Source organism: Diaphorina citri, unplaced genomic scaffold, assembly GCF_000475195.1.
Source record: "Diaphorina citri unplaced genomic scaffold, Diaci psyllid genome assembly version 1.1 scaffold87, whole genome shotgun sequence".
NCBI lineage: Eukaryota > Metazoa > Arthropoda > Insecta > Hemiptera > Psyllidae > Diaphorina > Diaphorina citri.
In genome coordinates this window covers 159,845-174,376 of record NW_007377524.1, presented here as the reverse complement: position 1 = coordinate 174,376, position 14,532 = coordinate 159,845, and the positions used below count along the sequence as shown (strand labels likewise).

General features: G+C 40.3%; 4 protein-coding genes and 1 long non-coding RNA gene across 5 annotated transcripts in view; 2 read left to right on the top strand and 3 right to left on the bottom strand.

Annotated features, from left to right (window-relative positions):
* The window catches only part of LOC113473786 (ABC transporter G family member 23-like), a 3,827-nt gene extending 1,942 nt beyond the window's left edge, over window positions 1–1,885 (bottom strand). Inside the window, exons 1-2 of the mRNA XM_026833230.1 lie at window positions 1,614–1,885; window positions 466–682 (exon numbers count right to left, since the gene is read on the bottom strand). Coding sequence (XP_026689031.1) covers window positions 466–682; window positions 1,614–1,703 — 307 coding nt within the window. The 5' untranslated portion in view covers window positions 1,704–1,885. The remainder of the gene's footprint in view (window positions 1–465; window positions 683–1,613) is intronic.
* LOC113473789 (ABC transporter G family member 20-like) overlaps window positions 1–5,593 on the bottom strand; it is an 11,743-nt gene extending 6,150 nt beyond the window's left edge. Inside the window, exons 1-2 of the mRNA XM_026833232.1 lie at window positions 5,561–5,593; window positions 5,239–5,442 (exon numbers count right to left, since the gene is read on the bottom strand). Coding sequence (XP_026689033.1) covers window positions 5,239–5,308 — 70 coding nt within the window. The 5' untranslated portion in view covers window positions 5,309–5,442; window positions 5,561–5,593. The remainder of the gene's footprint in view (window positions 1–5,238; window positions 5,443–5,560) is intronic.
* A 2,609-nt stretch (window positions 5,594–8,202) lies between these two features.
* LOC103524110 (ABC transporter G family member 23-like) lies at window positions 8,203–10,884 on the bottom strand. Its single transcript, XM_026833271.1, has 4 exons — window positions 10,450–10,884; window positions 9,932–10,158; window positions 9,201–9,417; window positions 8,203–8,513 (listed from the first exon to the last, which is right to left on the bottom strand). Exons 1-4 carry the CDS (start codon window positions 10,604–10,606, stop codon window positions 8,203–8,205), a joined length of 912 nt encoding a protein of 303 aa, XP_026689072.1. The 5' UTR covers window positions 10,607–10,884.
* On the top strand, window positions 10,649–11,918 carry LOC103524103 (NEDD4 family-interacting protein 1-like). The gene is made up of 3 exons (XM_008489110.3): window positions 10,649–10,679; window positions 11,088–11,273; window positions 11,716–11,918. Exons 1-3 carry the CDS (start codon window positions 10,649–10,651, stop codon window positions 11,817–11,819), a joined length of 321 nt encoding a protein of 106 aa, XP_008487332.1. The 3' UTR covers window positions 11,820–11,918.
* A 748-nt stretch (window positions 11,919–12,666) lies between these two features.
* LOC113473798 lies at window positions 12,667–13,779 on the top strand. Its single transcript, XR_003395662.1, has 2 exons — window positions 12,667–13,255; window positions 13,410–13,779. It is a non-coding gene; the product is annotated as an uncharacterized LOC113473798 (long non-coding RNA).
* The last annotated feature ends 753 nt before the right edge of the window (window positions 13,780–14,532 follow it).

Here is a 14,532-nt window from a genome sequence, read left to right as displayed (position 1 = left end):
GTTTTGGGGGGGTCTACTCCCAAAACTTTTTCGATATCTCTACCGTTTAGTGAAAACCGCTAAAAAGCGGTTATTTCCGCCTGTGGGCGGAGCCCAGTGCAACTTTTGCCGATTTTCTGATTTTTCCCTTTACTTACTTAGCAAAACCTACCATCCTGCCAAATTTCAAGTTTCTAGGACATCGGGAAGTGCCATTTTGATGAGTGAGTAAAAAAATTGCGATTTTCGCGCCTCTATATCTCCGGAACTGTTTGGTGTTAAGAGCTCAAAATTTCAAGGTATGTTTATATTTTATATACCTTACTTAAATATGTGCCCCGAATTTCGAAAGTTTATCTTTGGAGGAAGCCGATCTATGAAGGTGGGAAAAACCTGCCGAATCGGTTCGTGTAAAGATACACAGGCGTGCTTACTGGAACTTGGCCTGGCGCACTGCCGTGCGCTCAGATGTTGAGTGTCACTTACCTACGCTAGTAATCTGTTTTAAGTACTCCCATATCTTGTATCGTGTGTGTGGTTCGACACCCGCTGTGGGTTCATCCAGTATAAGCAGTGGCGGCTCATGTATAAGGGCACACACCAGAGAGACTTTCCTCTGATCTCCGCCACTGAGCGTTCGAATCCTCAGGTTGGCCTTGGGCAGAGCCGTCAACTCTTCAAACAGTGCGTATTTCTCATCAACCTGAAAAAATATGAAATGAAAATGAAATAGATCAAAAATACATAATAAGAAGAAGTTAATTATGGTCCCTAAAAGTACAGAAGTACTTAGAGGTAGGCTTGCCAAATATCCGAAATGTCGATTTGGGAGCTGCGGTTGGCGGTATTTTGACCGTTTTTGGACGGATTTCGACCGTTTTTTGGCGGTTTTCAGCTATACCGACTAAAGGGTTAGAGATATGGTAAAAAATAGGGTAATATAATACTCAAATAAGCATCATTCAATAGAATAAGAAAGTCGTGATGTTCACACCAGATTTTTTACATATAAAGCTAAATCAAAATTTTGAAGGTGTACCTTCAAAATCAAGCCCCCCCAAAAATTTAGGCAAGAACCGCCTATGATTATGTTGCATGTATTCCGCGTGTTTCAATCATAGAGATCAAACAGAAAGAAATAATAGACAGGAGGGAGGAGAGAGAGAGAGAGAGATCTATATGAGGAGATTGGGGGAGTAGAGAAATGAGGTCGTGAGGGAAGGAGAGAGATGTTTGTTATGTAGGAGCTAGGATAGATCGCCTTCTTCAGTCCTAAAGAAAGAAGTCAGACAGAATGAGCTCAGGTTGGCCTTGGGCAGAGCCGTCAACTCTTCAAACAGTGCGTATTTCTCATCAACCTGAAAAAATATGAAATGAAAATGAAATAAATCAAAAATACATAATAAGAAGAAGTTAATTATGGTCCCTAAAAGTACAGAAGTACTTAGAGGGATGATGAAGAATATGTAAAGAATATTGTAGAAAATGAAAAACTGAACGGGACGCCGGGACACCCCCTGAAATTCGGGACTGTCCCGGCCAATTCGGGACGTTTGGCAAGCCTACTTAGAGGGATGATGAAGAATATGTAAAGAATATTGTAAAGAATGAAAGAATAAACTTATTATTATTACCTGGGCTTTGGTTTTGCCAGCCAGACCTCCGAAGTATCGTACCGCGCCCCGTACTGTGTGTTCAGGAAGAAGACTAATGTCCTGTGGCATATATCCTACTTGAAACCCGGGTACACCGCTGTTCTTGGTGTTGGGTTTGCCACCGAGGATCCAGATTTCTCCCTGATCTATTGGTAGGAGACCCAGGAGACATTTGAGTAGCGTTGTCTTGCCGCAACCACTTGCACCTGATAACGATTCAATATTATTTCAAATGACTGTCTTACTCACTTTGACGTTTTTCTCGCTACTGGAATTGAAATTGCAGTCTCCTCGGAGCCCTGGGTTTGAATTTGAACCGAATGCTTTAGTCAACTATAACTATGACTCCCTACGCGACCATTCTCTTTTCGGAGCTTTGATTTTGAACCCAATGCTTTAGTCAATTGCAAATATACAAATATACCTACCGTTTTTGTCGCTACTGGAATTGAAATTGCAGTCTCCTCGGAGCCCTGGGTTTGAATTTGAACCGAATGCTTTAGTCAACTATAACTATCACTACCTACGCGACCATTCTCTTTTCGGAGCTTTGATTTTGAACCCAATGCTTTAGTCAATTGCAAATAGCGGTGTATGCTTTGGGCTGACATTTGGAGGCTACAAAAAATTCACGAGTGGACTAGGCTGATCTACTCCCTGTTTAAAATGGCAACCTAGGGATTTACTTACTCCCATCCAGGCAATAAATTGCTTTGGGCTGACATTTGGAGGCTACAAAAAATTCACGAGTGGACTAGGCTGATCTACTCCCTGTTTAAAATGGCAATCTAGGGATTTACTTACTCCCATCCAGGCAATAAAGGGATTTACTTACTGGCAATGTACGTTTCAATATCTTTTTCTGTCACACTGGTATTGGGTTTCTTCACTACGAATGCTAATGGGACCTCCCCACTCAACTCATCAGGTTTACCAATAACAGCAGCATCTTGGATATCACCGTGGTTCAGAAGAAGAGACTCTAACTCAGCTGGAGCAACCTGTGAGATTTCAATCATTATTATATGAAACCAAAGAAAAAGTTGAAGCTTGATCCAATTTTCAATAAGTCGCAGCTACGACCTTCCCTTGTGACCGCAACCGGGTTGGAATGCATCAGTCGTCTTCTATTCAATCTTGTCAGTTCAAAGAGTTCAACAACCACTGTGAATTTTTCAAATGAAAAAAAAAAACTGAAGAACAATTGACCTACTCTTATTTCTCTCAAAAGCCCCTACTTGTGATAAATGTGATACATCATATCAAAGGTCTTAAAGAATGTATAGTACTGTTTGAGCTCAATCCAACAACCATTTTACTTCAGTTTCTTTATTTTGCTGTAAGCATCTAACTGTCTGACTTGTTTACTTCCATTCCAGGTAACCAATGCTGTTACACCTATCTGCTCATCTCTTGTGACATCCTGTTCAAATCCTGTAGCTCGAGTTACTTCTGAGTTCTCCGCTCCATTTGTCAACACTCAAACCATTCCAGCATCAACTGGGGTGACATTAACACAAGTAGTCTCCTCACCCCCTCCTGCCCCTACAGATTTACCGATGAATATCCCCCGAGCTCAAGATGGAGCATACGGAGGCTTTATGGTGGTACTGCCACCACCTCCCACCACACACCCTCACTCGGGTGAAATGACAGAGTATCAACGAGCTCAGCTACAGAAACATCAACAACATTTGATCTTGTATGGATTAACTCATACTCATCCTAACCCATACCCTGGATGTCCTAATACTAACATGCCCAATGTTAATGTAAGTATCTTGAGCAGACAGGGATAAATATTGTGATTATACTGTAGAAACTAGGTACTTATTATTATTAAAAAAATAGTTGGGTTATTACAATAAAGCATGGATGAAAAACCCATTTTTCCCCCCTTTAGTGGAATTTGCTTTTTTACTTTCCTTAGGACCTCCCCACTCAACTCATCAGGTTTACCAATAACAGCAGCATCTTGGATATCACCGTGGTTCAGAAGAAGAGACTCTAACTCAGCCGGAGCAACCTGTGAGATTTCAATCATAATTATATGAAACCAAGAAAAAGTTGAAGCTTGATCCAATTTTCATAAGGTCGCAGCTACGACCTTCCCTTGTGACCGCAACCGACGGTATCTTAATTACCAGAACCGGAGTTGTGGCCTTTTCATAAATGAAGAAATAGGTGTTTCAGAGTTTTTTTTTTTTAATAATAATAATGTATTATTATTTTTCCTTCTTTTAATGTGGTGTTCATAAATATTTTATTAAACATCTTAAAAGAAGCCTTACCTGGAATCCTTTGACCTTGATAAGTTCCTTAAGTCTATCCACAATATAAACACAATGCTGTTCATCATAATATCCAATATCCCCCGTGTGAAGCCACCCCGCCGAGTCTATGGTGTTTGCTGTCTCCTTAGGATTACTAATGTAGCCTTTCATAACCAGAGGTCCGTGGAAACATAGCTCCCCTATCTGATTTACTCCGAGCGGCCTGCCTGTCTCTACATCTATGTGGCTTAAAAATCAGGGCTAAACATTTCGTCTTCATACGTGTGGAATGGAAACGTGTGGCCTCTAACAGAGAAATTGCAAAACAATTTTGTGCTTGATGCCAATTGAGATTCGCTTCCGGAATTTAAGATGCCGCCGCGTCATCGTGCAGAGGTACGCAAGGAGGGGAAGGAAAAACGCATTTAGTTCGCGTTGGGTTGGCATCATACCCGCTTTAGAATGAAAAACAGAGTTGAGGATCCCCAGAAATGTGATGTAGGGCAGCTCGTTCCAGCCTTTTTAGTGATTATAAATAAACTAAGTAAATACTTAAAAATCGGTTTTTAACAATGATTATGTGTTGTGTTCCAGTGGCTTTCCTGTTCAACTGGATTGGATTTCTCCTGATCATCTGCTTCTGCCACACTGTGGCTGCTAGGTACGGTGCACTGTCTGGGTTTGGTGTATCCCTGGCTAAGTGGACATTCATCGTGAGAACGTCCACCGAGGTGACATCGCATGAAAATGATTGGCTCTGGTGGCTCATCATGGCTTTTGGTAAGTCATATAAATCCGTACATAGTCGACATTATCGATCGACATTGACTAAAATCGTACACTGCCTCGACGACATAGATTCATAGAATCACCTGGTCGATCGACGGAGTCGTCTATGTGTGGACACAGCTTAACATCTTTTTTGCGAATTTGTTATTCTTGGCTTCTAGAAATACGACGTTGCCAATGTTCTTCGTCGTAGAAGTTTATTCACATTCCGGTTCATTAAATTTTTGGGCCCCTCGCACTTGTCACTTTTCGTTTTTCGAACTGCAGTACCTTTAATTTGATATATAGGTTGACCAGGTTTGGATAAGTCCTTCTATGGGGACAGACAGACCGACCGAGCGAGCGATGAGTGACAAAGGAGACCTGGGAACACAAAACATTGAAGTACTTTTACTTGTTCGTCACATCCTCCTTAGTTATTATGGTATAGTCTAAAACTCTAAATTATTCTAAAAGATAACAAATGGGTGAGATGGCCTACCCTCATGTCCCAAAGGTGTGGGTTTTATTCGAGCGTAAATTGTAGACCCAGGATTATTTACCTCTCTGAATATCAGTCATATCAAGTGCCACATAGATAGGACTAGTCGGTGCAAGCAATGCATCAGCCATGGTTCCTTGAAATTTTCTCTTCAGATGAGGTGTGTAGTTCTTGTAGATGAGAAAGTAACCACTGTAATCTCCACTCTCGACAGCATTGCCAATTTTCTCAGCGTCTTGAAAATAGTCGAGCTCAAAAACATTTGGTTTCTCCTTGAGTGTGCTGAGAAATACACAGCTGAGTAGTGTCTGAAGTAAGAGGTTAAAGAAATCTTTTGCCAATTTTCTCAGCGTCTTGAAAATAGTCGAGCTCAAAAACATTTGGTTTCTCCTTGAGTGTGCTGAGAAATACACAGCTGAGTAATGTCTGAAGTAAGTAAGAGGTTAAAGAAATCTGGAGTGAGAAACCAGCTATCTTCTAGTAAAGAGTGTAAAGAAATGAGATATAAAAAGCCCATTGTATGGAAGACTCTTGACTTTTCTTTGCAGAATAAACGTCGTGCCGTTAGTCAATTTTTTCTGCGCGAGGAGTAAAACTTCTTTCTTCGCGATGGACGGCTAAAACGCTAGTGTCAAATACGAGTATGTAATCATGTAATCAAGTTGTAAACTAAACGTCGTGCCGTTAGTCAATTTTTTCTGCGCGAGGAGTAAAACTTCTTTCTTCGCGATGGACGGCTAAAACGCTAGTGTCAAATATGTAATCAAGTTGTAAACATTATTTCGGTCTGAAGTATACTTGAACCACCTTGAAACACTACATGTATTACCTTCTGTGCGTCTGATCCATTTTGTACAGCAATATCATTGCAAGTAACGTTCGGTAGTGTGGTTCCATTCCTATGCTTTATTAATGCGTTGATTCTGCCCTCGGAATATCTTGGCGTGGTTATTAAGAAGCGATAACTCCTGACACGACCGGTTCTTGGTGACCTATTGGAAAAACCAAGTGTTGGTTATGTAACTTTTGTAATATTGGCAGTAGCAAGCTTTATGGAAATATCAACATAGCTAGGAATACTAATAGAACTTGAATACCTTATACCTACATGAAACTTTTAAGCTGGGGTTTACCACGTCGCGTCAGATTATCTCAGAACTGAAGGATTGAATTCAATTCTGGATTGATCCGGCTCTCAAGTATAGACAGTCCTCAAAATTCATGTCATTGATCTGACTTGGTAAACCTTGGCATTAGTCTCTGAGAGCGGATCGAGGTAGAAGACAAATAAATGTCCCTCCTCCTCCTCTAAATAGGTAATGTTGTGTAAGTTATGTGTAAATATAAATACCTTTTGTGAAGATGACATGAGTGGCTGTCTCCTCGCACTCCCCGCATAACCTACATGCAACTTGACCCTGGTATAGGCCCATTGTTTGTAGGTGTTATCGTGCAGAGGTACGCAAGGAGAATGAAAACACCTCAACGAACTATTTGACATGAGACAAGAAACTAATTTACCAGAAAAGAGTAAAATACTGTGGTCGACTTGTAAAGTCGTTCGGAAACCGGGGGGAAAGTTATATCCTGGCTTAAAAATCAGGGCTAAACATTTCGTCTTCATACGTGTGGAATGGAAACGTGTGGCCTCTAACAGAGAAATTGCAAAACAATTTTGTGCTTGATGCCAATTGAGATTCGCTTCCGGAATTTAAGATGCCGCCGCGTCATCGTGCAGAGGTACGCAAGGAGGGGAAGGAAAAACGCATTTAGTTCGCGTTGGGTTGGCATCATACCCGCTTTAGAATGAAAAACAGAGTTGAGGATCCCCAGAAATGTGATGTAGGGCAGCTCGTTCCAGCCTTTTTAGTAATTATAAATAAACTAAGTAAATACTTGAAAATTTGAGAGGGGAGGCAAGAGTCCAAACAGTGATGTACCCGAGGGAGAGGGATGCCCAAAATTTCCGGAGTCCGCCCCATAGTAAAGGAGCGAAGATGTATCCCGAGTGGGGGGGACCGGGCCCCCTCGGCTCCCCCTCAATACCGCCCTATTCCCTGAAGAGGAAGGAAACCAATGTTTGAGGGAACAAGCTGGGTCCGTCCCTCCGGGAATTTTTTAGCCCGTAGTTTATTCGATCGTGGTTAAAGAATACCTACATATATGTACCTACCTAATTTGTTTAATATTCAGTTTATTATTATTATTCTTGATTTGATTTTTTAATTTTACTTTCATGTAATGATTTGAGGAAGTAATTAGGAATTGGAAGGTCCAATTACTAATTACATCTGAAAGTAATTAGTAATTGAAATTTCCAATTACTTCTTACGATTACACCTTCCCAAATGTTTTTTTGGTGGATGGCAAGATGATATCTTTTTAGCTAAAGCTCGCAACAAAAAATACTCCATCTCGCAACAAAAAATACTCCATCTATCATTTAGAACAAAACGAAAAAAAGGTATAAAAAGGTGCATTTCTGACTGGACTTTGGTGATGGGGGCTTTACCCCTCCATTTGACGACAAGCTACCCACCTACTCATATTACCCTCACCTCATTTGTAATGGGTATTGGAATCCCAATTACAATGTAATTAACTACCCATTACATCAAATGTAATCGGAATTGCGACTTCAATTACTTTCCTAGGAATTAGTAGTTGGTCCTATCAAATACAATTACTTCGTGAAATGTAATGGGTAATCGCCAGTACATTTAGTAGGCAGTAATTTGTAATTGCCCAAACTGATTACAACTACATGAGCTAGTAATTAGAACTAGGAATTAATTACATCAAGTAATCATTACTTCACAACTCTGGTCCATACATAGTTGACAGCCGATGGCTGTGACTTTACTGTGAATCGATGTCGATCGACGGCCGGTTGACACCGTGGTGTCAACACACCTTAACGGTGCGATGGTTTCGGACACGGAATGTAAGTAAGTAACTTACCAGCCTTAAATAAACAGTTTACTTAACAGCATTGAATAATAAAATTCAAGATCGAACCTGGGCATTAGAAAGTCTCTGCTATACATAACAACGTTGCGAAGTTCTCATTTACCTTGGACGATTCAGCCTCTTCATGAACTTCATTTTCATCGCGCGGTGGTTCAACCAACCAGATGGGCATTTCTTGCTTTGATTCGTCTTGCTCGTTGCTCAGAAATACCACGGTGTCCTCAAGGTTGCCCTTGTTGTAATGTTGGATCAGTTGCTGGGGGGATTCCTCAGCAATGATGTGAGTGTTTCTCAAGATTCCAATCCGATCAGCCTGGCTAGTTTCCTCAATGTAATGAGTCGTTATGATGACGGTGGATTTCTTTTCTGGAAATGATGGTGAGGGTTTGTTTAGAATGTTCAGATAATCCGGACATGAGATAAATGTTTGAGAGAGGCATTTTCTATCACTTAAAAATTGAATTCTATTACTGTCAAATCTCACTAGAGTTCAGTAGTTCCTGAGATATGGGCTTGGTACCTGGGGAAAGACACGCATTTTGAGTCTGGTAGCCAAAGTGCTACCCCCCCCCCACGCTTGGTGGTGGTGTTTTGGGGGGGTCTACTCCCAAAACTTTTTCGATATCTCTACCGTTTAGTGAAAACCGCTAAAAAGCGGTTATTTCCGCCTGTGGGCGGAGCCCAGTGCAACTTTTGCCGATTTTCTGATTTTTCCCTTTACTTACTTAGCAAAACCTACCATCCTGCCAAATTTCAAGTTTCTAGGACATCGGGAAGTGCCATTTTGATGAGTGAGTAAAAAAATTGCGATTTTCGCGCCTCTATATCTCCGGAACTGTTTGGTGTTAAGAGCTCAAAATTTCAAGGTATGTTTATATTTTATATACCTTACTTAAATATGTGCCCCGAATTTCGAAAGTTTATCTTTGGAGGAAGCCGATCTATGAAGGTGGGAAAAACCTGCCGAATCGGTTCGTGTAAAGATACACAGGCGTGCTTACTGGAACTTGACCTGGCGCACTACCGTGCGCTCAGATGTTGAGTGTCACTTACCTACGCTAGTAATCTGTTTTAAGTACTCCCATATCTTGTATCGTGTGTGTGGTTCGACACCCGCTGTGGGTTCATCCAGTATAAGCAGTGGCGGCTCATGTATAAGGGCACACACCAGAGAGACTTTCCTCTGATCTCCGCCACTGAGCGTTCGAATCCTCAGGTTGGCCTTGGGCAGAGCCGTCAACTCTTCAAACAGTGCGTATTTCTCATCAACCTGAAAAAATATGAAATGAAAATGAAATAAATCAAAAATACATAATAAGAAGAAGTTAATTATGGTCCCTAAAAAATCGCCAAATCCGCGACCATAATCGCGAAATCCGCGAACATAATCGCGAAATCCGCGAATCCAAGGGACCAGCTCATTTTTTCGTTTAAGGCTGTTTAATACAACATTTTCTCGTTTATAAAGGTTTAGCCAAGTGGAAGAGCAAACTGATGAAAGCATGACAAATTTAAACAAGACAAGTTAAGAACAAATTCTGATTTATAGAGGTAGGTACCTAATTTTAAAGTTAAAAAACGCGTCCCGAATTTTTTCTGGGACAAAAACGGAAATTCGGGACAAAACGCCCCAAAATGAAAAACTGAACGGGACGCCGGGACACCCCCTGAAATTCGGGACTGTCCCGGCCAATTCGGGACGTTTGGCAAGCCTACTTAGAGGGATGATGAAGAATATGTAAAGAATATTGTAGAGAATGAAAGAATAAACTTATTATTATTACCTGGGCTTTGGTTTTGCCAGCCAGACCTCCGAAGTATCGTACCGCGCCCCGTACTGTGTGTTCAGGAAGAAGACTAATGTCCTGTGGCATATATCCTACTTGAAACCCGGGTACACCGCTGTTCTTGGTGTTGGGTTTGCCACCGAGGATCCAGATTTCTCCCTGATCTATTGGTAGGAGACCCAGGAGACATTTGAGTAGCGTTGTCTTGCCGCAACCACTTGCACCTGATAACGATTCAATATTATTTCAAATGACTGTCTTATTCACTTTGACGTTTTTGTCGCTACTGGAATTGAAATTGCAGTCTCCTCGGAGCCCTGGGTTTGAATTTGAACCGAATGCTTTAGTCAACTATAACTATGACTCCCTACGCGACCATTCTCTTTTCGGAGCTTTGATTTTGAACCCAATGCTTTAGTCAATTGCAAATGTATTTTCTAATCTGATTTTCTGATACACCACAACTATGAATTGGTTGGATTAAAGAATTAGAAATTCACCAACATTTCTCTTACCTAGGAGCCCATAGATCGTATTCCTCTTGACCGTGATATTAACATGGTCGAATATTCTGAACTCGAACTTTCCCTTGTCTAAAGTTTTGCACACATTGATCCCAACTACAGCAGAATCATCGTCTATTATCGAGAATTCGGTTTGACGACGTACCATGTCAGTTTATCGAAATGAAAACACCTCAACGAACTATTTGACATGAGACAAGAAACTAATTTACCAGAAAAGAGTAAAATACTGTGGTCGACTTGTAAAGTCGTTCGGAAACCGGGGGGAAAGTTATATCCTGGCTTAAAAATCAGGGCTAAACATTTCGTCTTCATACGTGTGGAATGGAAACGTGTGGCCTCTAACAGAGAAATTGCAAAACAATTTTGTGCTTGATGCCAATTGAGATTCGCTTCCGGAATTTAAGATGCCGCCGCGTCATCGTGCAGAGGTACGCAAGGAGGGGAAGGAAAAACGCATTTAGTTCGCGTTGGGTTGGCATCATACCCGCTTTAGAATGAAAAACAGAGTTGAGGATCCCCAGAAATGTGATGTAGGGCAGCTCGTTCCAGCCTTTTTAGTGATTATAAATAAACTAAGTAAATACTTAAAAATCGGTTTTTAACAATGATTATGTGTTGTGTTCCAGTGGCTTTCCTGTTCAACTGGATTGGATTTCTCCTGATCATCTGCTTCTGCCACACTGTGGCTGCTAGGTACGGTGCACTGTCTGGGTTTGGTGTATCCCTGGCTAAGTGGACATTCATCGTGAGAACGTCCACCGAAGTGACATCGCATGAAAATGATTGGCTCTGGTGGCTCATCATGGCTTTTGGTAAGTCATATAAATCCGTGTCCATACATAGTCGACATTATCGATCGATGTTGACTGAAACCGTACACTGCCTCGACGACATAGATTCATAGAATCACCTGGTCGATCGACGGAGTGGTCTATGTGTGGACACAGCTTAACATCTTTTTTGCGAATTTGTTATTCTTGGCTTCTAGAAATAAGACGTTGCCAATGTTCTTCGTCGTAGAAGTTTAAGTTGGCAACACTTTTCACATTCCGATTCATTGAATTTTTGGGCCCCTCGCACTTGTCACTTTTCGTTTTTCAGGCGACTACTAAAAGTCGCGCGACTCCGCTTCCAATGTGCCAGGGGAACTGCAGTTCGAATCCCAGCAGCTGCATAAAATGAGTCAGAGGAAGGTGATTTGTAAGATAATTGATAAAGTTCAAATAATTATTCCATTATTTTGTGTGTTTACAGGGTGTCTGATATGTATCCGTGCATTCCTCCAGTACGTGACTATCAAGAGAAGTTGGAACACCCTGTCAGAGCAGGCTCAGGAGCGGTTCTTCTTCATCTATTAATCTTACCATTCACATCATCTTATTTATATTCCTCACCTCATAATTATTATCATATTCATGTTGCTTTCTCTAGGTGTATTTTATGCAGGTACCGCGGTCTCGGCCAGTACTATAGATGTTGTATCTTAATGTAGGTGAGTTTTATTTTTAAGAATATTTATTGTTTTCTTTGTTGAATTTATCAAAATGTTTGAAATCCCGTGTTCAGAGGTCGCATTTGCAAGTGTTGTTGAAATTCCATAGTCAAAAGTTGTACTTGTAAAAATTGTTAATTGAGAATTGTTTTCAGTTGTGTTGGTTTGCATTGTCAAGGTACCTTCAGTGTCATTCATTAGCCTTCTCAAAGTTGTAAAGTTTTCAGGTGTGTTTGTCATTCTAGGAGTAATATTTCCGGTTGCCAGTGTAAATCTCAAACCGTTTGTTATCATATAATCTTCGGAATAGGTCAGGGAACTCTGAGTGCGTCTTTACAAGGGGGATAGACGGCACAAGTAAAGAGATGATGACATTGCATCATAGGCAAATCGCCCTCAACAATGGACTAAAGCTACTAAACTAAATCCGTTGCAGCAACTTTCATTAGTTTTTAGTTGTAAATATTGTCAAAATAAAATCACACATAAGTCAGTCATTCTCATGTTGAATAGGAAAAGTTGTAGATATGACGTTTGTAATTTGACTGTCTTTGACGTTCAACGAGTTTCCGTTAGGTGTGGTGGACACATTTAGCAACATATTGTTTCTATTGGATCTGAAATTCTGATCCAGTTCTCTGTAATTCTCTAGGTCTTCATTGAAGACGGCAAATCTTGCTCTAAATGATCTTGGTAATCCAGCTGAAATTAAATGTTTTCTTTTCGTCTTTTGAAGAGTTGAATACTTTTGTCCGTTTTGGGCCAAGAGATTTCAGTTCAGTAGGTTGGTTGCAAAGACCTCCTACAGGAGAACCCTGCCACTTGAAGCCAGAAAAAAGGGTAAAAGTAGGGACTTATTTTGGATGGAATTTTTTAAAAGGCGCTCAATACGAACAATAGGTCGTTTGCACCGAAATTGACGTTTTTATCAAGCAATTTATGACAGTGTTCTGTGACTATCTTAAATGCATTCCATTCCTGATAGAGAATTAGAGACAGATTTTAACAAAAGGACATGGTAATTTTGATTTGATGCAAGTTATATTGTAGGTTGTATTTGTATAGTGATTTAGTGAACAATCTCAGATTTATGTTTTCGAGGTATAGAACAAATAAATTGACTAAATTTTTTTCGTTTAATTTTTTTTTTTTTTAATTACAAATGCTTAGCTTTGCATAATATCCACTGGTGTACTTAAAATATGGTATGATGTAGGCTTTGTATGTACTTAATTTTACCACTTACAAGCCATGCTTGGACGTTTATCAAAACAAAATATCCGTAGAAAAAGATTAATTAAGGTTATTTCTATTTGCTGTAAGGTTTTAACTTTTAAATTAGGACCCGTATTCAAATCCCACAGTGTTTTATTAGAATAGGTGGAAATTTTCTTCCTCTACCTTCAAGACCTAATCCTTATCCATTATGATATGCTCAAGCAAAAGATTAATTAAGGTTATTTCTATTTGCTGTAAGGTTTTAACTTTTAAATTAGGTCCCGTATTCAAATCCCACAGTGTTTTATTAGAATAGGTGGAACTGGAAATTTTCTTTCTCTACCTTCAAGACCTAATCCTTATCCATATGATTAGGCTGACCATACGTCCCGCTTTGGAGCCTCTGGTCCCGCTGTCCCGAGAAATCCTCTGGGGACGTTAAAATGTCCCGCTTTCGCCCAAAGTCCCGATATTGTCCCGCTTTAGCTGGTCCGAACCTAATATTATCATTAAGAGCAATGAGCTCGGGAAAAAATCCATTTTACGATTCCAATATTGTGTATCAAAATATTTGAAAATAAAAAGGCGATCGTAGTGTTGAGGTGCACCGAGTACTATGCTGACCTGAAAAAATCCCCTGCCATGCTTGGGAAAATTTGTTCGTCAGAGATAAAGTTATAAAGTAGGTAATTAAGAATGACTAATTTTAATTAGAGAAGTCTAAAGTTAGCATTGTTTTACGTGTTAGGACGTTGATTCGGTTGATTTTCCTGAGAACTGAGGATTGTTTTCTTTTCGTCTTTTGAAGAGTTGAATACTTTTGTCCGTTTTGGGCCAAGAGATTTCAGTTCAGTAGGTTGGTTGCAAAGACCTACAGGAGAACCCTGCCACTTGAAGCCAGAAAAAAGGGTAAAAGTAGGGACTTATTTTGGATGGATTTTTTTAAAAGGCGCTCAATACGAACAATAGGTCGTATTACTTGTGCCGTCTATCCCCCTTGTAAAGACGCACTCAGAGTTCCCTGACCTATTCAAATACTGAAATATCAGAGACATGAATGTACACTTTACATTACCCATAGCTAAGAATAGGAGTGATATGATGATGAGAGGGAACACTAGGGAGAACATGGAGGCACTCGGGTTCTGAATGAGATGGGTGACATTCTTGTGACATGTATTGTAGAATCGTAACTTGCGATAGTTATTCGGTTTGGTAGGGGCTATTCTTTCCGTGGCTCCTGAGACTACAATGTTTACCTGTAGAGAAAAAAACCCTGATTATTTCTATTTGATAGCTGTTAACTTACCTGCCGTTGTATTCAACTTCCTGAAATTCAAAATCTAAAGGTGTGTCCATAC